At 38.2% G+C, this 23,044-nt stretch overlaps 1 protein-coding gene across 1 annotated transcript in view; it reads left to right on the top strand.

The window, feature by feature from the left end:
* The window catches only part of MAP3K5 (mitogen-activated protein kinase kinase kinase 5), a 102,537-nt gene that overhangs the window by 76,339 nt on the left and 3,154 nt on the right, over positions 1–23,044 (top strand). Inside the window, exons 16-28 of the mRNA XM_061474904.1 lie at positions 3,634–3,761; positions 4,779–4,915; positions 5,885–5,990; positions 7,010–7,167; positions 7,640–7,817; positions 8,614–8,634; positions 9,505–9,682; positions 9,783–9,951; positions 12,286–12,471; positions 16,042–16,147; positions 18,505–18,745; positions 21,042–21,154; positions 22,050–22,162. Of these exons, the coding sequence (XP_061330888.1) occupies positions 3,634–3,761; positions 4,779–4,915; positions 5,885–5,990; positions 7,010–7,167; positions 7,640–7,817; positions 8,614–8,634; positions 9,505–9,682; positions 9,783–9,951; positions 12,286–12,471; positions 16,042–16,147; positions 18,505–18,745; positions 21,042–21,154; positions 22,050–22,162 (1,834 nt within the window). The remainder of the gene's footprint in view (positions 1–3,633; positions 3,762–4,778; positions 4,916–5,884; positions 5,991–7,009; positions 7,168–7,639; positions 7,818–8,613; positions 8,635–9,504; positions 9,683–9,782; positions 9,952–12,285; positions 12,472–16,041; positions 16,148–18,504; positions 18,746–21,041; positions 21,155–22,049; positions 22,163–23,044) is intronic.

Genomic DNA, 23,044 nt, shown 5'->3' on the forward strand with positions numbered 1-23,044 from the left:
ATATCTGTGGGCATCTAGTATTTTGAATACAGAGATTTTCACAAATGCTATTATAAAAGTAATAGCAACTCTAAAGATAAGATTTTTCAAATGAAACTGACTGTGTTAAACTGTCAAATTATTCTTACACTCTACACTAGCTTTTGATTTTTGTAGTCAAGCGTTGTACCAGTTGCTTCTTAACAGGTGAGTGGGGTGCCTGGATCTTTGAAGTGCCTTTCAGACTGTAAAATGTTGTCAAAGACTCTAACTTGGTCTTATGTTCAGGAAAGCTATGAAAAGTAGGCAATAAAGTCGTTGCCATGGTTGGTAACAGAAAGGTAAATCACTCCTTTCCCAGTGGTTAAGGAAATACTTTTTTTAAAGGAAGGTTTTCTGATAAAGACAGATTCCTGCTGCTTAGTAGCAGGAGGAATCACGTACTAAATGAACATAAGCATAATCTTCTGCCCATTTGGCTTTTTTGGTTGATGAAAAATGAATACCTTGTCCTTCAGCAGGATTCCCCATACTTTGGCATGCTCCATTTCCTCTTTAGGAGGAAATAACCGTATCTTTGTTGTGCAGTGTTCAATCTACAAATAATACCAGGAGCGAAGATAGTTTTACCCATCCCTACAGAGTAGTCATATTAAAGAGAGAGCTAGTATTCAAAACAGTAAATACAAGAGGCTATTGTAACCCACCAGAGGGGCTGCTGTTCATCTTCCTTTTATCTAGAATGTACGTCCCTGTGGTAAAATCACCGTTTATGAAAAAGGAGCATTATTCTGTGCAACTGCAAGAACTTAAATTGTATTGGAGCCTAGATGCTACCAGGACATTGTGATAAGTCTTATAACGTTTTCTTTGTGTCATTTACAAACTGGAAAATTAGTAATGCCACCTGATGTCCTGGCTTTAGTTTCTTTTTCCTGGGTCCTTTTTGTGGACCTTCCTTCAGTTATTCTGTCCTCACTTGCTGTTCTCTTCATTGTCATTTAAGAAATGAATACTTCAAAGTCTTTTTGAATCCATACATATATTGACTGTTCGATATGGATATGTGTGTGGTCTAACAATTTTTCTATAATCATAATTATGGAAAGGGAAATCCTTCCATCCTTCATATTGTTATTGTATATTTAACTTCAACATGTGTTACAATTTCTCAGAAATTATGGCATCATTACATATAACAGTCTTTCTTGATTTTAAATTTAGTTGAAAGTTTTGTATGTACTAAGAAGAAATTGTAACAACTGAGCAGTAACTACTTTAAAGGAAGAAAAAACCAAGATCATCCAGATTTTTCTTCTCCACATTTTAAAAGAATTTCCAGTGGAAAAGGTTTCAGGTTCAATGTGCAAAGCATACTGGAAAAGAGATTATTAAAAGCCATTGGTCTTTTCTCTGGACTTTCAAAAATATTTACTTCCAGGACAAGTTTCAAGTATTATTCTTTTAATGGTAGAGTAAAAGAATATTATTAAAATTAATTAATGTCTAATTATAATGTGATCTTTTAGCACCTTGAAAGAAATCTATAGAAAGAAAATTTAATCATCTCTGAAGCTAATTCTTACCATTTTCAAAGTAAAAATCCATCTTTTGGATTCATAAGAAATAATTAAGTTCTGAGTCAGAGCATGCAATGGCCAGAAAGGCAATGATTTCTGTGCAAAAAGCAGCAAGTCTTTGATACAGTATGTTAAATATAAGCTACTGAATAATTTATTTAACTGTCAGGAATTAAGAATTAAGAAATTAAGAATGCATATGGAAGTGTATTCTGAAAGAAAATGTTCCTGCAGTGCTGTTGCCCTCAAGTGCATTTTCACAGCTACAAAATAGTACCAGTGGCCATACAAAGATTCCAAGTTAAAGTAAAAAACATGTTAGATGATAATAAGATCTAGCTTTCTAGGATTAAGAATTTGTCTTTCTTCATACATTTAAAGTTGCCTAATGGCTAAATTCTAAAATTATGCTTCATCCCACTGGATAATTTTCTTACAGCTTTATTTTATTTGGTAAATTATTTTAGTTGCTCAAGACTCAATTAACTGTGCAGTTTACGAGTGCAGGGAGAATTATAATGGTTTTGCTGTTGCTGCTCTGAATGAATATCCCATTAATAGAATTCAGGAATATAATCTCTGATTTTGCATTTCTGGATGACTAACAGTGTAGTCAGAATCTTTATAGTTGTGGAGAGGGAAGCCAAAACTCAAATTAGTTTTGGGTAAATAGGTTGGGTTGAGTTGCGTAATCACACCTTTCATTAACCAAATACTTGCCTTGATTCCTGCAGTGGTTGTTTTCCAGAGAGATTTTCAGATGCCCCCTTTTCTTCCTTTATTTTTCCCACTCCACTTGAAAAGTTCAGCGTCCACTTGCACCTTGACCCTATTCTTAGGGTGAGCTAAGGATACCTGCCTGTCCCTAACAACTTAAATTGTGCTTTGATTGCATTCGTGGCACTGGCACTTGGCTGAGTCCGGGGAGAGCTAGCTCCTGGACTTGAGGCAGCAGGAAGCTACCCCTTCTGTCATAAACAAGTAAAATCAAAGTTTTCTACCAGTTCACTAGGGGATCAGAAAGTACCAGTATGGGTGTGAAAGTGTTATGCTGAGAACAACCTGGCAAAGGTGGCAGTTAAACTACTCATTTTGGTGGCAAGTAGCTGCAAAGTTGAGTTTGCTGTTACGTTTAGCATTCCCTCAGTATAAGCACCTGACCGTGTCTCCTACTTGCTCAAGATTCTGCAGCTCCATCTCACATCTTTGCTGACAGAAAGAGGTGTGTGTCCCTCATCTATTTCAGCTACTCTGAAAGTCTGACTGCAGATGTTAGTTCTTTACTGAAAGTAGCCATCAGACTCTCAGCATATTGTCTATGTATTGCCAGAGCATACACAAGATCTGACAGCTGGCCTGCTTCCAGCTCACCCAGGGTTGAAAGAAGAGCATTAGGGCTGGCCCAGGGAGTACATTGGATGCTGAGTACTGGTGGTGTTCCGCACTGGAGAAGGTTCCAAACTCCAGAAACGCTTTTTCAAAAAGACTGCTGAAAAGCTTACATGTCTGAAAAATATTTACCTTGGACTAAATTGCATTTGATAAAATTGTTTTGATTAGTTCTTCTGAATATCTCCCCATTAAATTATTCCAGTTTTCTTACCCTGATAGCTATCCACTCTTGATTTCGGATAAGACTTCTACTTCAATTAATTAAAAATTAAATGTTGGTTTGTTTTCATTATTGAGGCAGTTTAGTTGTACACTAACTTTGAGGTTTACTAGTTCACTTGGGCATTAATCTGAATCCATCTGTTTGCACAACTGTTTATGCTGTTCAGGTTAGGCTGGAGAATAGTTCATTTTCACAAAGTTTGTTCTGCTCAGTCTGTTTGTGTACATTTATAATGTTTTGTGTGTGTATGAATACACAGTATTATATTTACTTTACATAAGTTACGTATATTTATATATGATTACATATTTTTTTAGGATGTGGTGGTCACAACCACCACAGTTATTTTCAGTGTAAATGTGTTTCATGGGACCTAGAATAGAACTTCAGCTACTAGAGTAAACACAAGGCTTTATTCCTGAAGTTCAACATTGAATAAGTTGCTTTTTTTCTTTCCAGGTACTCTCAACCTCTGCATGAAGAAATAGCTTTGCATAAGCATCTCAAACATAAGAACATTGTCCAGTATTTAGGTTCTGTTAGTGAGAACGGCTTCATTAAGATATTCATGGAACAGGTGCCAGGTGGTAAGTTGTCTGGGAGACTAGTTTGGTGGTTGGTTTGGTTGGTTGGTTTTTAACATTTTAAAAGTATAAAAAAATGGAAGTACTGCAACAAGATATATTTTATGCAAATAAAATATTCTTTAATGTCTCATAAATTAATGGGAAAAACTGTGTCTTCAAAGTGCTCAAGTCTCTCAGTACTCAGATAGCCTGTGCTACAGATAAAGCTCAGATCATTGCTATGGCAGGTGAGCTCCTTTTACCTACAGATCTGGTGCTGGATACCAGGTGCACACCAAAGCTGCTCTAGTGAGAGAGGAAGTGGGAGAGAAAGGAGAGAGAAAATACAACAAAAGTCTCATGGGTTGAGATAAGGACAGGGGGAGGTCACTCACCAGTTACTGTCACAGGCCAAAATATGCTCAACTCAGGGAGAAGCTACCCCTGTAACCACCTCTTACTGAAACCTTTCTGCAGAAGCCTGATAAGATCAAAGATGATCTGTGGTCGTTCTACTAGAAAGACTGGAGTCTCACATGTCTGAGCCCTCCTCAGGTACCTAACACAAGAGAAAGGTGATGGTGATTTCTGACTTTCTCTGTTTGAGACCAAGAACTCACAGCAGTGAGATGCAACAAAAATCCCACTTCCTGAGCTTGACTGTTTGAGGAACTATGGAGTCTGTGTATGTACAAGGGCATGCACATGCACCCTTTTTCACTCTTTTACAATATTCCCCTGGGACGGCTTTTTTCCAGGCATAGGACAGAGGTGAGCACATTGATTAAGTGGGTTCTGATCTGCCCTCTCCCCTCTTGAGGAAGCACGTTTCGCTGCGGCAGCTGAGGCCTGTGGAGATACTGAGACTCTCTTTTTAATTACTCAGGCTGGTGATAATAAGTAAGCATTTACCTGGAGAGGCCTTTGGTTATGGAAGAGGAGCCTACACTTGGTTTGGGATTGATGCTTGTTCTTACTTTTTTTTTAATTTGGGGAGAAAGCAGAATTTAATTAGATTTTTACTCTCCAAAATTATAGGCAGCCTTTCTGCTCTTCTACGATCAAAATGGGGACCGTTAAAAAACAATGAGCAGACAATTGGCTTTTACACCAAGCAGATTCTTGAAGGATTAAAATACCTCCACGATAATCAAATAGTGCATCGAGACATAAAGGTAAGAATTTGCAGAGAATTAAGCCTGACAGTATTATGTCACTGCATAGCCATTTATTTGTCCTGTCATTTAAAAACTTTCAGAAAAAGTTCTCGTTATCACCTACTCTCTCCGCTGTTCTGAACTGCGCATTGGGTAGTTGAACCCCTGTTGATTTGAATTTGCACCAGCAAGATACATTGGGTTTTGTTTTTTTTTTTTTTATTTTGGGAGAATTGACATACAGCCACTTAAGATGTGATAAAAAGGATATTTTTATTTCTGTTTTCAATGTCATAGTATCATAGAATGGTTTGGGTTGGAAAGGACCTTAACGTTATCTAATTCCAACCCCCCCTGCCATAGGCAGGAACACCTCACACTAGACCGTGTTGCCCAAGGCTCTGTACAACCTGGCCATGAGCACTGCCAGGGATGGAGCGTTTACCACTTCTTTTGGCAGCCTGTTCCAGTGCCTCACCACCCTCACAGTAAAGAACTTCTTCCTTATATCCAACCTCAATTTCCCTGTTTTAGTTTAAACCCATTACTCCTTGTCCTATCGCTACAATCCCTGATGAAGAAGAGCCCCTCTCCAGCATCCTTGTAGGCTGATCAAACTTTCATAAAAGCTTATTAGAAGTGAAGAATATTGTGTAATGGATATTATCAGGTCCTTTTCTAAGGAGATTGCAGATGAAAAAGTTCCCTCCCTCCCCCCCCCCCCAAAGGACTTTTTCCTTTTTTTCTTTCTCTTAGTATTCTTTAACTGAATTCTTGTAGTAGGAGTTCACTTTGAGGATGAAGTTTTTGATAGTGGAAGTACATAAGGTAGGAACACTATAGATTCCTCTTTCATGTCCCCTCTTGAGGGCCTTAGGAGGTAATTGTTACTTACTAAAGAGTGTATTGTAGAAACAGGCTGTGCAAGAAGTCTTAAATGAAGAGTCAGCAGGGAAATATAATTACTCTGAATGTTCTGTTCCTCAGGGTGATAATGTGCTTATCAACACGTACAGTGGAGTGTTAAAGATTTCGGACTTTGGAACTTCAAAGAGACTTGCAGGAATCAATCCATGTACTGAAACTTTCACTGGTATGTTCTCAGAGGAGAGACTCTTTCCTCACTTGATCTGTGTATGTAGGGTCAGAATCCACAGCTGCTGAACTTTCATTTACTTAAAATCAACATTAGAGGTTGCTGCAAGAATAACTTTTTGTAAACCTAATCTTAAACTATACACTGTCCTTATATGCACTGTTCAAAGAGAATGCTGTTTTGGAATTCCAACTTGAGACATGAAAGCCCTCTGCAACACAAGAGCTCTGTTTTTCCTATGCTGTATTTGAGTTTGTTTCTTCTGTATGGATGGCTTCTTTATTTTGCTGATAAGGATAACTTTTTTTTTTTGATGACTGGCTTGGACATCTGGCTTCATTTCCAGAACTGCTTATCTACAAAGCCTGTCATTAACTTGAACTTCCGCTAGACCAGGTTGCTCAAAGCCCCATCCAACCTGGCCTTGATCCTCATTCTGCTTGATAATTTGATTGAATGTTAAATCATGTAGTGGCAGTACATTAAATAATTATACAAAATGAGAAGTGACTGTTATTTTAGTTCCATTCTCTGTTCTTCCATTTCTGCTTTAAATGGAGCAGAATGCAGAATGATGTGTCAGGTTGATACCCCTACTTCAGAAAAAATGCTCATATCACCTGCTATTTTAGGTTCAGATTTCAGGTTTCACTTCTTTTTCCTCTCTGAATGCAATACAGAGTTATTTTGCTTATTTTAATCTTAATCTGTAACACACTAAATGAAAACTAGGTCGGACCCAAAGCTCACTGAAGCCTCTTAAATTTTCATTGACTTTGAAAAACTATATCATCAGATCAGTAGATGATTTCAGATGCTCTTAACACAAGTAATATTTGGAATGGTATTTTGAGTTTTACGTAGACTGCATATGAAAAGTTGTGAATTTTGAATAACAGAGTATTTTTAACTCCTGATACTGCTCACTCCTCAGTGACTTTGTCCCTCTTGTCCTTTTGCTATCTGTTTGAAGCATTAGTCCACCTAAGTGAAAACAAAGAGTATGTTTTCAACAGGTACCCTTCAGTATATGGCACCAGAGATCATAGACAAAGGCCCACGTGGCTATGGGAAGGCTGCCGACATCTGGTCATTGGGATGCACAATCATTGAGATGGCCACAGGGAAGCCCCCATTTTATGAACTGGGAGAACCACAAGCAGCTATGTTTAAGGTCAGTCACCTTCCTTGTACAACTCACACCAGTATTTGTAAACACAGGAAATCTTATGACTGTTTTGGAGAAGCTAGAATTACAGATTGCAGGAAAAGAAGATAAAGGAAATGCTTGATTAGTGAGGATGTTGAGAAGAATGAGCTGATTCACTGAGTGGGAGTGCTGTATAGTTTTAGAGAGTAATGGGGCAATAGCAGCTATTCAGCAGCCTAGGTATTTAAAAAAAAGGAAACCGGAGGAAAGACAAAGTTTTCTGCTTTGCAAGAGCCTCTACTTGCATTTCTGGGGGATTTAATGTAATTATTTATACAGTTTGCAGTAGGTTTTTTCCTATAAGTTAATAGTTACAGAATGATAATAACTTGAGAACAGTATACCACTTTTACTATGTAAACACTTTTTTTTGATGCTGTGTAGTGTTTGGGAAAAGAGCAGTGTAGGCCATTGTTTCTCCCTTGACTTCTCTCAGGTGGGAATGTTTAAAATACACCCAGAGATTCCTGAATCCATGTCTGCAGAAGCCAAGGCTTTCATATTGCGTTGCTTTGAACCAGATCCTGATAAACGGGCTTTTGCTCATGAGCTACTTATAGATGAATTCTTGAAGGTTTCAAGTAAAAAAAGAAAGTCCCCATCAAAGCTCTCAGGTAGGCATTGCTAAACTCAGTTTGGATGTTTTCTTTTGTCAATGATGCTGCTGATACAGTCTTTAAGATGAACAGAGCACATCTCGATCCCAGGTGAAAGTTGTAACCTTCTGTTTCAGCAGCTTGCTGCATAAACACTGTTGTAGCAGATTTCTGTTATCATGTTGTCACAGACATGATTTATATAAATATTTCTAATAAGGTTTCTAAAAGTCTGTTCATGGTTCTGTGCAGCTTTTGTGGTTGTTGGGGATTTTGTTTCTATGGTTTAGCATATGCTATAATTCAAAGAATGTTTGCATAGAGTATATTTTGTATTATGTTAGAACTCGCTATTGAGCCTCAGGGGAGTTTTCTACATGAGCAAAATAATCTTTGTCCCACAGCGAACGTGCATGCACTGCATTACTCTTCTTTCATGTCCTCATTTCCTCTAGCATTATTATGGAATTATGGAGAGTAAAGAGTTTTGAGAGTTTAAGTGACATATTCTACATGTATGTATATATAATATGAAAAAATTTTCTGCAGATTTTTAGCATGATATCTGAAAGAAATAAAAAGACCTTGTAAAGGAGATGGCATTGGATGATCACGGTTAATGTGGTTTTCACACCCCACACCCCTGATTAAAATTAACTTTAAATTGCAATAAATTACACATTTAAAGCATGCAGACAGGAGAGTGCAGGTAGCCTGTAAAAATGAGAAGAGAGTTACCCTTTAGACTGTGCTTATTTTCTCAGTTCATTTCAGCACATTTAACTTGATTTTTTTCTTTGCTTTTCTCCCACAGTTCTTTCAACTAACACAAATGGTGAGTTTTAACATACTGCTCTATCACAACGTAATTGTGTAGATACGTGGTTGTCACTTGTTCTGGTATAATTTGTCACACTAAAATGCTGGAAAGACAAGTGGGCATAATTATGAAAATAAGTGACCTTTCTCTGTTAGGAACCTCTAATTTATTGTGCAAATTTAAACTACTATTTGTAATCCTACCAGACTATGGCTTAATTGTCTAGGCAGGCTTGAAGAACTGCATTGTTGTTACAGGGCTATTTAGTGGAAATCTAAACAGGAAATTAAATGGTTGTTTTATGGTAGCAATAGAGCCAAGGTTTGTAGAGAAAAATAACACAGATTTTCATTAAGCTAAATTCTAGAACTGAAAAAAGTGGCATTTGAGACCCCATGTCAGGCCTGGGTGCAAGGATATTCATCTCTTTCAGGAAATGAACTGAGGGTGGGTGGGAGGAACTGAACAAGCACATAGTTCCTTTCATGCTGAATTACTATCAAAAGAGCATTTTGAAATATACACTTATGAAATAGGTATGAATAGTTTCTTGCAGCGGTAATGTGTGCTCTGTATTAAAAAACAAAATTTCTGACTTAACTGGTAATAAAAGATGCATATTCATGCCAGTGGTAGAATTACATAAGGGAACGTGCAAAGAGCTCAGCATTTCCATATCTCAGGAAGCTTTTGATTAAAAACATAACTGAAAGATAACTCTATTCCAGAAGAATAAGCTTTAGGAGATTTTGTCAATTTTCTTTTAATATTTTATGCTGGTGTGGGGGAAAGCTGAGGTCTTCCTGTTTCCCCTGAGAGAGTAGCCTTTTCACTTCAGAACTGCAATGGCACTGTTCTAATTTCTAAATATTCCTTTATGAACAGAGTATCTTCGGAGTATATCCTTACCTGTCCCTGTTCTGGTGGAAGATACAAGTAGCAGCAGTGAATATGGTTCTGTCTCACCTGATACAGAATTAAAAATTGATCCATTCTCTTTCAAAACAAGAGCCAAATCCTGTGGAGAAAAAGATGGGAAGGGAATCCGGTCCCTTTTTCTGAGGTAAGGAACTTTCTGGTGTTCATGTTATATGGTAGATTAGAAACTTATGTTTTGGGGTGGCTTTTATAAAGTTTCTTTTCACTGAGTGTCTTTCATTCAGCATCCCAGATGAAAATTTTGAGGATCACAGTGCACCTCCTTCACCTGAAGAGAAAGATTCTGGGTTTTTCATGCTAAAGAAGGACAGTGAAAGGAGAGCCACCCTTCACAGGATATTAACTGAGGACCAAGAGGAGGTGGTGAGGAACTTGATGGAAGCTTTGGCTCAGGTAAAGTAATTTCAGAAGGCAGCAAAAATTTTATGGAATTTTAAGACTTATCTGCAGTTACCTGGAACTTCTGAAATTATACCATGTAAGCTTTCACAGTTTATTGGGGTTTGGGGCTATTAAAAGTAGACTTTCAAATTGTTTATGCTGCATTACATGTGACTCTTGTGTTGTTTGCAAATAGTATATGTATACCTGGGTAGTAGTGATGGCCAAAGAAAAGAAAAACATGTTTTCATGATAGTATATTTTGACAGTGATTTTTCAATGGGATCAAGGCTGTCAGGTCAACTCATGTAAAGTAGATCATCCACAAGGGATTACCTTGCCCCTTCCAGAGTTCTGCCTTCTGGCTGAGTGATTTGATGGAGATTTAGGTTTTTTGGCCTGTTTTGGCCTTATGTTAGGTTATTGTGTGGAAAAAAAGGGGCTGAATGTTCACCATTGCCTTCTAGCCAACAGCTACAAAAAGGGAAGGAGGTTAGGGAGAAAATAAATTGCAGTTGGGAGCATAAATGGAGGGAAGGGAAGATTGAGTAACAGTGGGAGCTACAGCAAACAACAAAATAATTGCAGAATGACCTTTTGGCTCTCCTTTGTGGGACAATTCACAGTGATGTATCAGTTGAGGATGACACTGAGTAAATTACAGGTCATGAATACACTGCTAAATGTTGCAACACCGTAATTGGATTACTTGATTTTTCGTTCTTGCTTGTAGTGTGTGTGTTGGCAGCTAATTGACTTACTTCATTCTCAAGGCTAAGTATTGCTGGTCTAAAACATTTTTGTATAAAATGTGGCAACTCATCTTCTAAAGATAGTCCTGTTTCAGATCTTCTAAAGATAGTACTGTTTAGAAACTGATGCAAACCAATATGATTATTACACATGTACTACTGTTAATGTAATTGGAAATTGCTGCCATACGAATAAAAAGAGCTTCTAACTGTTGGTGAGGGCAGGAAGGAACCCATGGTTGTCCTGGTAACTATAGAAAGTGTTAAAATAGAAGACACTAAGAGAGATGCCCATGCTCTGTGCTTTGCTAAAGTGTTGCTATAAAAGACACAGTGTGAAAGGAATAATCAGTGATTGTGAGAGGCTGAAACTCAATCACAAAATCTGGCGAGGGTGCTTGATGTTTCATGCCTTCCTCAGCTGGGGCTGCAACAGCCCAAGAAGGTAGCAGAGGGGCAGAGAGTTCAAAGCACACATGCATGGGACTGTCTGTCCTTCAAGAGGATTCAGAACCCTTGACGCCCAAACACCGCTTTCTCCCTTGAAGGACATACCTTGTTCAGAGAGTAGGAAACCTGCTCAAACCACCAGAAAGTGGTAGTAATTGCAGTCAAGGGGAAGTTGAGTTGGTTTCTTATGTCCTGCTTAAATGCAAGAAGTTAGTAATAGATGGAAGCCTGACTTGCTTGGTTTTTGTGTTTTTACATGAGCTACCGAAATAGCAAAAAGCTTAAAGGCATTCATCAGTATAAGAAGTATAAGCAAAAGACTGTATTTACTCTCTAAAGTTATATCAACTCAATACAAATGTCAATTTCAAATATTAAGTCAAAAATAGAAAACCATGTTAGTTTTTAAACATAAAGTATTAGATGCTTATTCTGAAGGAAGTAATTATTTATACAGGCTAAAGATCTCTAATATTGATTTCCACAACAGAATGACATACGGTGTTTGGTTCTCTTGCATTTGCCAGGTTTATGCCAGAATGTTACAGCTGGCCATTCATCAAGAACTATGCCAATAACATTGAGGTTTTAACTATAGTTAATTAATGCTGATGAGATGAAAAAAATATTTGATTACGTGAGAGAGAAACTAAAAATAAGAAAAAGCTCTAGAGCAATCAAGCATTCTACTGGCTAAAGCACTCATCTCTGAGGTAAAAGATCCTAGCCTCCGATCCTGACCCACTTTGATTTGGAGAATTCACCTGATGACTGGCTGTACTGAAGTGGATCCCTCACCCTGTCCTGTGGTAGCTGATCTCATTTTCATATGAATCATTAAAAAGCTATTAGGGCAGATAGGTGGACACATGATACGTTGTAGCCCTGAACTTAGAAGATCCAAGTCTGTCAAGGCATGCTGGGGACAGGGCAACCTGTATGGTTCCCTAACAAGAAACAGTGACCTCTTTTGGGAGGGTTATTCTCCTCCTCTAGCCTCCATACCCAGTGACTGTTGAAATTGTTCTTATGAAAATTTTTTTGAAGGAAAAAGTGCTATCAAAACCTATATCCTGATGAGGCATGTGTGTACGTTTCAAAAGATGGCTATCAAAACTATTTATTTTCTTCTCTTTTCTACCAGGGAGCTGAAGAACCCAAACTAAAATGGGAACACATCACAACGCTCGTTTCCAGCCTCAGAGAGTTTGTGCGGTCCACTGATCGTAAAATCATCGCAACCACTCTTTCAAAACTGAAACTGGAGTTAGACTTTGACAGTCATGGTATCAGTCAAGTGCAGCTTGTGCTGTTTGGTTTTCAAGATGCTGTAAGTTGTCATTTTTACACAGAAATTTGTGCACCAAAACTGCTGGTGGGCATGGCGGGGGGGAAGCTAAAAGCAAACAGAACTTCATAGCCCATAGTTACTGAAACAATAATATTTGAGGGCTTTGAACCTGTAATAGCAAAAACCCAGCACACAACCATGAGCTGGCTGCCATGCAGTCCTTTGGCAGGACACAGACCCTGAACGCAACTGTTGAGATTTTGTTTATCGAGGATCTAGAAGGTTCAGCATGGTTGTGTGAACATTATGTCATAATACTAAAGCAGGAAAGCCTTTAAGAAAAATAATATCTCATTTTGGAGGGTATTCTGGTAAATAAGACCAAAACTGAATGTCAGGCTTATCCTTCATAAACGCAGATCTCTTGAATTTGAGTTTTCTTACAAGCTAATACATTAAACCACTTTTTGGCCCCAGTAGTTGTCTGTTCACCTTATAATGTTGCATTGAGGCTTTATTCTAGTATTTTTGGTTAGCAGCAGATTTCTGCCAAGCTAAACATTTTAATTTCAATTTATAATAAGCAAGATAAGGAAGGAAAAAAGGTTACTTTCCTGTCAATAATTAATGCAAAATTTATGATATCCTATACTGGGCAACCAAATACACACATGGATACCCTTTAAATAGGTAGTTTACCAAAAGCAAATGTTTTCTTCTTCTTAAGCTATGTATTTAAATGTTAGTTCATAAGGCTTAATGATTAAGAAGAATAACCAGCATGGGAGGGTGCAGCTGTGCTTGGCATCACTTGTTCAAACTGAAGTCATGTAGTAAAAATGAAATGACAATTTAAGTAGGCATTTGTGGTGGATGATGCTGCTGGCATTTAAACCTGGGGCACTCTGACAAGGAAGAGAGCTTTCAGGAAGGATTGCATAGCATGTAACCTGTTTGTTGCATAGACTACACTGAAAAGAATTAGATGCTGTTTACAAGAAAACCCAACCAAACAAAAACCTAATGTGTGAAGTGAATCTGTGAAAGAGAGGCTTCCACGAACCAACATTTTCTCTTTGAGTCTTCACCTTTGAGTCACTTCAGCTCTCCATTCTATTTGGCCTCATATTAATACTGTTTTGACACTTGAAAGAAAATATCCCAACCATACAAAGTCAAGAACAAAATGGGGTGGGGAGAAGTACAAATATCTGGATTGGTTTTCTGATGGAGATGTTGCTGGGCATCAGTTGTTACGTGGTAATTGCCCGATTTGTTTTCTTTTCAATAAAAATTTTACCCTCCTCTGTTAACTAGATCATTACAAGTTGTTGAGTTTTAACTGATAGATGTCTGTCATTACTATTTCTATTATTTAACCAAGATAACCCACAGAAAGTTCGAAGAAAAGCTTTGCTTTATATGTGGCAAGTCCTAATTCTTTTGGACATACATTACATTTTTAAAGTAAAACACTGAAATCCAGATCAGTATCAGGACCTCAGATACTTCAGAGACTGGGATATTGCTAAAAGTGAGGGAAAGTAGTTCCCTTGTTCTCAGGACTAAATAAGGTAACCTCGGGTAACAAGGTTTAATAATCACAATATCCTCAATCAAAGCAACCAAGAAAAAAGAAAAAAAACAGGTTTATGCTGTAAATGTCAATAGCGAAATCACATTGTTGTGTTCTTGACAAAGTTACATTGTGTTTCTTCAGTTCTTAAATAAGCTGCACATGTGAATGTCTTGGTAGGAGTCAGTATAGGAAGGTGCAGAGTGCTTGCAAACAGGAGTTATGCTGCCTCAGAAGGCAAGCCCTTGAGTCTCTGAGGCACAGGGAGGGCTCCCCGGCACTGCTGACAGCTCTCCAAGCCTAACCGCAGTGTCCAAGTGCCACCTCGTGGTTGGTCACTGGCAATAGACTTGAGAAGACAGCTATTGCTGTGGGCTGACCCTGGCTGGCAGGCGCAGGAAAGCCTCCCTACCCAGTTGCTTATTCACTCCTTGCCAATGGGATGAGGGAGAGAAACAGAAGGGCAGACAGTGAGAAAACCTATGGGTGGGGATAAAGATTATTTAATAAGTGAAGGGAGGGGGGAAAGAACCACAGACTTCACAAGTGATGCAAAAGCAGTCACTGGCCACTAATAGACTAATGCCTTGCCAGTCCCTGTGCAACTGCTCCTTTAGAAAAATCACCTGCCTGGCTTTGTTGCTGAGCATGGTATCATATGGAAGGGAATACCTCTTAGGCCAGTTTGAGTCAGCTCTGCCAGCCATGTCCACCCCCAGCCTACTCACTGGTGGGGCAGCGTAAGAAACAGAGAAGGCCCTGACAGTGTGGAAGCTCTGCTTAGCAATAGCTGAAACGTGAATGCGTTACCAAGGCTGGTTTAGTCACCCATCTGAAATAATGCACCGTATGGGCAGCTGTGAAGAAAATTAACTCCATCCCAGCCAAACCAGTACAGATACCCACATAAATTACTGCTTTACTCAATACTGTTTATTTGGGACAGTGAAAATAGTATGATTAATAACTTTATTATCTTTTACACATCTTCTGAAGCCTTTATTTATGTAACTTCAGTCATTTTTACAGAGGTGTTAATACAGTGTGAGAGAATCAAACTAATCCCATTTGTAGGGAGATCTAAGAGTGAAGTATCTTCTTGCCATGTTATTTTAATAAACTAAAGAAGTTGCCTTTTTTTTTCCTATTTTTTTTTTTAATAAGGCTTGGAAAAACTTCATAATTTTCTAAATACAGTTTAACTCATTTCTTCCTGCAACCTCTCGAGTTCTGCTTCAACAAAAGCTTATTGCTTTGGACTGCTTTCATGCATGAAAAACAGCACCAAGTCTGGTTTGTGCTACTGCCACTTACAGTGACTAGGCATTATGGTCCCACCTGCTTCTTTCCTGTCATTTGGGAGTTGGAAAACAATTCCCCCAAGGTAGAGATAATTCTTGCAAATGGCATGGAGCATCCATAGAGACACCTAGAAATATACCAAAAAGCAGCTTGAAAGCAGACCTGTGGACAATTAATTTTTGACACTGGGTTGCTCCTGATTGTATGAAGTAAAAGGTAGGAGGAAAGAGAAAATGGCACAGTACACAAATAAAGTCCCCTGACTACTTAAACTAATGTTAATTAACTATTTTCTGAACCAAGGAGCAGCATTACATTAGTTCTTTGATATTTCCTACAATTGTACTTTAAAATAGATAAGTATTGCTCAGAGAAAGCAGTGAAAGCAATGCCAAAACAGTAGCAAGATTAAATAGATTAAGTTAGAAGCCTTTCATAATATGGTCCCTCCACACCCGTGAAGTTTTCTTAATTTCAGTATTGCAGTCATAAAATCACCAAACACAGGCACTAGTTCTTGATAAAAAAATACAAAATATTGCACAACTTGTAATAAAATCATGTAAGTTGGTGACATTGCCATTTTCTTCATTTAATGAGAATATGAAATAGTTTTAATCACCTGCTTTGATGCAGTACCTGTAAGTTCAAACACCTTATATAGTGCTGACATATATTACAGTTTTAAGTTAGGTGGGATGCAATATCTAAACTGAATTTTCTGTTGCTAGGTAAATAAAGTTCTCCGAAATCATAATATCAAGCCACATTGGATGTTTGCATTGGACAGCATAATCAGAAAAGCTGTGCAGACTGCTATAACTATTCTAGTCCCAGGTGAGTAATTTCTTAATACTTAGCAAATATTTATTAGTTGATCTCTTTAATTTAGAGTTGAAACTATGATACTTAAGATTTTGAAACTAGCAGCAGCTTTTTTCCTGCTCACTGTCAGTTTTGCAACTTCAAAACTGATCAGTGCATTGTCCAAGTTATGTTGGAAAGCATCTTTCCAAGATGTGCAGTCTAAACAATTCTGCAACACAGTGAGCAGTAGTAGGCTCAGGTGCTCTGTAGCCTGATTTTTGAGGTGCTCATTACTGCCCCCTTGTAATCTAAAGGACAGACCACTTGCCGGCATGTGCTGAGTGTGGAAGGTGTTTCTTACAAAGTGCAGATTAATGATGTGTTCTTTGGAGTACTTGAAGGTCTCCTTGGCTCCTGGTCAGAAGCTGTCTAAAGAGGAAAAACCCCCAAAACAAACAAACAAACCTACAGTGCCTGCAGTTCGAATATTGTATTTTGAACGTTGTGGAAGTAGAAGAACGTCGTAGAAGGCTAGGCTGAGGAAAGGAGTCTGTGTAGGAGAAACTGTAGCCCATTCTGTTACTACCAGAGTTACTTTTCTCTGCAGCTACTTAACTTCTAAGCTTGTGATTCCCCTGTTCCCCACAGTGGAAGTAATGGTGAAATTTTTGAACCTATGATTTAATGCTTTAATCTGAAGTCAGAATACTTACGTTCCTGTTTTCTGCAGTGGGTTGTCTTCAGTTATCAACAGTAGGATCTGAAAATTCCAACAAAAGTTGCAGCTCTTCCCATTCTCATTGGTATTTTCCATATCAGCAGCACAACCAACAAGGCATAAATAGGGTTTCTGTGTTAGTTTCAAGTCATAAGGGCAACCTGTCTTTTGATTAGACTGCCAAGCACCTATTAACAGGCATTATTGCTGTATAATAGGAGTGCTGTAGAATTCCGCATTAATAGACACTTCTTCCCCATACCTCTCAGTATCAGCATTAAATGTACATGGTCAAGCTTAAACAAAAGCCTCTGTGCCCTATTAGCTTTCAAGCACTGATCATCTGCCTCTTCCCTAATTTCTTTACCCTACTTATGATTGCTTCTCCTTGCCTGTCCTTACTCTTCCCTCACACCCTCCATGAATGATATGAAAATTTATCTCTGCCTTAACACTTCTGAAAATTATGGGATGTTTTAGGAATTGTATGAAGCAGATGTACAGTTATACTGCCTGCCTAGTGGTAAACAATGGCAAAATGAGCTTCTGTTCTTATCATGATGCAGAATTTCAAAGCATATTTAGACATATTTGCCTAGGAATATTTGGGTAACTGCTATATAATACATCTGCTTTCTTTAATTTAGAAGCATAACTCTCTTGATCTTAGTATGTTCAGTCTTGAAATAGTTATGTAGCATTGAAATGAAGAGATGAAATGGATCAAGGAACAAATGTCCCTTTTGTAAAGAAGAGAAATGTACTTGTTAGTTCTGCAGCAGAAAGGACAAAAAAAAAGTGTGATTCATGGAAAAAAAAGTATTTTGGTGAGGAGACTAAAGGGAGTGCTCAGCAGTAAGAAGCCACAATTGAAGGAAGGAAGGAAGAAAGATTTATATTAAATGGTTAGAATTAACAAACAGATGTTGTTGCAGTAATAGGTTATGTAGGAGTATAAGTTCTTGTGTACATATCTTGCATACCTGGTAAGCTCTGGTAAACAGGCTAAACAGGGAATACAGAAGCCAGAGCACACATACAGCTTTGTGGATGTACATCATTTCCATATAAGCAACATTCTCTCTTAGAAGTGGAAGGGAAGTGTGCTGCATATAATTTTTGGTAGAGGGGTCTGTTTGTTATTTCCTCTCTATATTTTTGGATACCATTTTTGGTAAACACAGAATTCTTATAAAGGGGAATGCTACACATGCCAGAATAGCAACAACAGGAATAGCTGTATGTAAAAGAAATAATGGTTATTTGTTTAATAAAACATTTCAGGTCAGACACATGAGAAATCACAAACCACTGAGAATGGAATTAAGCAAAAGAAAGTACATCTGCTGGGCATAGAACTTCAGCACAATTTGATGTGAAGTGGTAGCCAAATCTGGAATCCTATTCATCCAGATTTTTTGGGGGGTTTATAGCTTTCAAACATTTGATAGACTGAATAATAACCAGTGTAAACCAAGATGCTGTTATAGTCTGAGTGGTCTTACACCCCTAGAAAGTCTCATCTGTTCCCTTACTACAGAAATTTCATCCAAAGCTGTAGGATGATTTGTTAAATAGTCACTTAGGTCCACTTTTGTTGTAACATCTAAGTAATGTTTAGCATCCTTAATTATTTTTTCTTTCATTTATATTTTCATGTTACTAATAGAACTGAGGCCACATTTTAGCCTTGCATCTGAAAGTGATACAGCAGATCAAGAAGATGTAGAAGTTGAAGATCAAGATGAGCAGCCTCAGAATCAAGCTATCCAACAGCCTTGCATTGTCATGGAAGATGCAGTAGCTACCTCAGGTGTAAGCACACTCAGCTCTACGGTTTCACACGACTCCCAGGCTGCTCACAGATCACTGAGTGTCCAGCTGGGCAGGCTAAAATTAGAGACAAACAGGTAAGTCTGGACATCAGGAGACACTAGCCTGCTTGTGACAATGTGTTTGCTTAGCTTTTAAAATATATGTGCTAGAATTCTAGTGACAGTATCAGAGTTCCATACTAATGCAAGTTGTTCATTTAAATGATGGTCACTGTTTAGGTGTGACTGATCACTTCTACTAGTTTTATTCATTTCAAAACAATAGTGATGGAAGTTAAGGTCGGTCTTGATTTCAGGTGCCTTTCAAGAAAGGTTTAAAAAAATGGGCTTGCTGCTAAGCTTCTGCTTTTTCTTTCCTTTGTATGCTGTGTAAGGCTGATGAATGGTATTATGTTTTCTGTCCACGAAGGCAGAACTTGCTGTTCTTTTTTATACTTATTCTTGGGGAATGAACTCAAGCTACTTGACAACCACATATGAACTCTACTGGGAAACTACTGCAGGCTTGCTTCATGCACAGCACTCACTGCAGCAGTGAATTTTACCTTTTTATTATCTTTTTTTTTTTAATCTCAGAAAGATGGGGAAAAGCAGAAGTTTGGACATCGATCTTTTTTTTTTTTTCTTTCTTTTCCCCAGAAATACACATATTCCACTTTAAACCTATTAAGTGGTTCTTTTGGGCTTTTTGGTTAAGTAATGTCAGAGACAAATTTTTCTTCATTCTTTTATCCAAATAATCTTTTATATATTTTTTTAATTAAAATATACCAGATAGTCTGTTTGAAGTAGTTATTTTGAATATGACCGTGACAGAAAGAGAACACGTCTTCAATAAGACAGTTGTTATGCTTCTAGAATGTTCTTTGTAGTTACCGTTCCAACTGGAATTAAAATGTTAAACTGCACTTTACTTTTAAATGTGCCTAAGAATTTTGCCATAATTAGATTAATTCATTAGACTGTGCTGTTCTTAGTAAAGTATTGGTATTTTTGATTTTTTTGTGTTACAATTCATATTTTGCTTGTGGGAGATATTTTGACTGCCTTATTGATACACTGAAATAAACACAGAAATAATTTAGATTGGTTCACTTCCCAAGTTCATGATGGGAGTTGCATCAGAAGTGATCCATTTGTAGAGGATTTTCTAGTACTTTGCTTTTGTAAATTTATTGAATGCAAAGCTTTTGGCCAAATAATCACATCCTGTCATTCATGCAGAAATTCTGAGGTAAATAATATGAGCAATTGTTTAAGTATTAATTAAAGCTTTATTGGCATAATCAGCAAGCAGTTCTCAAGAGAAAATAGTTGATTACTTCATTGGCCCCAAAGGCCTTTTTCAACCAGAATGGATAGAGGCAAAAATTAACAGAAAGGTGACTGCATACTTGTCTGGCCAGACTTGCAATCTGCACTGAGATTAAGTGAGCTGTGGGTGTGTGTAGAGGCACAAAGCAGCTCTGTGGACTTGTTAAGAATTGTTAGCTCAGGTGTGGAAGCACTCAAATGTACTATGCTGCTGCTGGGCCTGTATGCAAGCTAAAAGTAGGGCTTGATGTTTTTACAAGCAATCATATGGGATGGAGTTTACTTCTGTGCAGATACAGTTAAAGTGTTTTTGTGGCACGTTCTCTAGCTGGATTCCAGAATGTCTCCACTTTTCAGTGTCCCAGGAAAAAAAAAGTTGCAGTGTTTATTTCTGCTTGACATTCTCAAAAGTAATTGCTTAAGGGAGGACACAAGGTATTTTGCCTCCTCTTTTCTCACCCTTCATATAACATAGAAGGGTAGGCACTAAGTGCCTGGTATGTGGGGGACAGCCCTTGTGTGCATAAGAATATATTTCCCCAATTTAAGAAATGCAGCCACAAGTTTTCAGCACATTTTCATCACGGCTCCAGCCTTGCCACACCTTTGAAAATGTCTGCTGCAGAGATGTGAAACTGGCATTTTTCTGTACCAAAGATTATGTCAGAAAGTTTAGCCCTTGGTTTATGAAACACTTCAATATTTGTTATCAGTTGCAGTTTTGTTTAAAACAGAATGCTGGCTGTAGAAATTTCTCTGAAATTTTGTATCATGCCACCTGTTTAGTGGGTGGATGAGTATATGGAGGCTGGTGTGTTTGGGGCTTTTTGTTTTGTTTTCCTTTTTAAAGAGCTGTAGCTTTAGGAACCAGTGAATGTTTATGTCTTGGTATAGGTCATAATAAATCTACAGTGAGATAATACTCCTATGAAAGTTGAAGAAGTCTGTCCTTGTCTCTGTTAAGAAGGTTTCCAGCTTAAGTGTATAAAGATCTTCGCTTTCCTGAAAATTTGAAACTATTTAAGGAAATGTGTGCTTTCTTTCCATTATTTCATAGGTTATTGGAAGAGTTGGTTCAAAAAGAGAGAGAATTTCAAGTCCTCTTACATCAAGCTATAGAAGAAAAAGATCAAGAGATCAGAAACCTACGGCTTAGGTCACAGCCAATAGGTAAGTAAGTGAGAAGAATTTTCAATGAAAAGCTTCATACTGGCTGCATATGAAGACAGTGGCAGCTCAACTGGTCTTTTTATTGAGCTAGTCCCAGCAAAGATGCTTTATTATGCTGCTGCTGGTAGGGTTTGCTTTGAAGTAAGAATGCACAGTGTAGAAACAAATTACTGAATTTGTTAATCACAGTACAAGGAATGGTATGATTTAAATATTTTTGATTGTGAATATATGGAAGAGTACAAGGCTTATATCCTACAGAATAAATACTGTTTCTAAAGAGGATAATCCAGTATGTTTAGGTATATGTTCTTTGAATTAAAGACTGTTCCAACTGTTACACTGAAAATTCAAGAGGATTTAATTGGTGAGATGTAAATACTACTTCAGACTTACTGAGGAAAGTTGTTTGATACATACGTGCCCTGAAGAAGGTGGAAGTGCTTATGTTTCCATGTACTATTCTTCAAAGGAGTGTTTTCCAAAAGCAGCTGATCCTCAGTCTAGGGCATTGCCTACACACCAATCGTATGAGTTAACACTGAAAGCTTCAGATAAATTGATGCAGCAACGTTAAGTGTAGAAATAGTTACAGTGTGATTGACGTGCCTTGTACAGGTAAAATAATTTTCCAAAGAGAACAATAAAACCCAATCTGTATCAATGCTCACACTATTTTAACTGCACCCCTAACCAAGTAGAGTAATTGGTGCATAACTGTCTATAAACTGTAATTAAGCGTGTGCCTTGGGAATTGACATTTATCTTAATTTATGGGGATACTGGTATTCTAAGCTTGAAGGGAAAGCTCACTGAAGAAAGTGCTTCAGCAGTCAAAAATGACAAGAGGTTTCTTTGGCAGCACAAACTCTTTTTTTTAAAATGCTTATTCTAGATATTCCTGGATTGTCTCTCTGTCATCGTCATTCCACTGGCACAAGGACCGAAGACCCTGATCTCATAAGCTGGCTGACTGTTCAAGGAGCTGATGAGGCCACGATAAACAAGGTAGCAATGATTCTGTTAAGTCTTTTACAGTTACAGTACTGTGTTGTGACTCTATGCAAGATGATACCAAGCCTTTTTGATTACTTCAGCACATGGAGAGGTTAATTTGTTTTCAGAGGATAGAAAAAAAGCCATGGATATGGAGGCCTGCATAAAAATAGAATACTGTTAATAATTCCTATATCTGATTTGGAATAAGGGAATAAAATGACAGTATAGCTTTGTCATAGAATCATAAGATAGTTTGGGTTGGAAGAGACCTTGAAGATCATCTTCCTCCTTCTATGAGGAAGTAACTAGGTGGCTGGATGATGGTAGAGTGGTAGATGTGGTTTTTCGTGATTTCAGTAAGGCATTTCATACTGTCTCCCACAGCATCCTCGTAGATAAGCTAAGGAAGTGTGGGCTTGATCAGGTAGTGAGGTGGATCAAGAACTGGTTGGAAGGAAGAAGGCAGAGAGTTGTGGTTAATGGGGCAGAATCTAGCTGGAGGTCTGTGACTAGTGGAGTCCCTTAGGGGTCAGTGCTGGGACCAGTGCTGTTTAATATTTTCATCAACGACCTGGATGAGGGAACTGAATGTACCCTCAGCAACTTTGCTGATGATACTAAACTGGGAGGAGTGGCTGACACACCAGAGGGCTGTGTTGCCATTCAGCGAGACCTGGACAGGCTGGACAGTTGGGCAGAGAGGAACTTGATGAAATTCAACAAGGGCAAGTGTAGAGTCTTGCATCTGGGGAAGAACAAGCCCATGTACCAGTACAGGTTGGGGGCTGACCTGCTGGACAGTAGTGAAGGGGAAAGGGACCTGGGGGTCCTGGTGGATAGGAGGATGACCATGAGCCAGCAATGTGCCCTTGTGGCCAAGAAGGCCAATGG

This window comes from Pezoporus flaviventris, unplaced genomic scaffold (genome assembly GCF_033815535.1).
Source record: "Pezoporus flaviventris isolate CSIRO_AGI_PZ_B2104156 unplaced genomic scaffold, CSIRO_AGI_Pfla_v1 ptg000081l, whole genome shotgun sequence".
NCBI classification, from domain to species: Eukaryota; Metazoa; Chordata; class Aves; order Psittaciformes; family Psittacidae; genus Pezoporus; species Pezoporus flaviventris.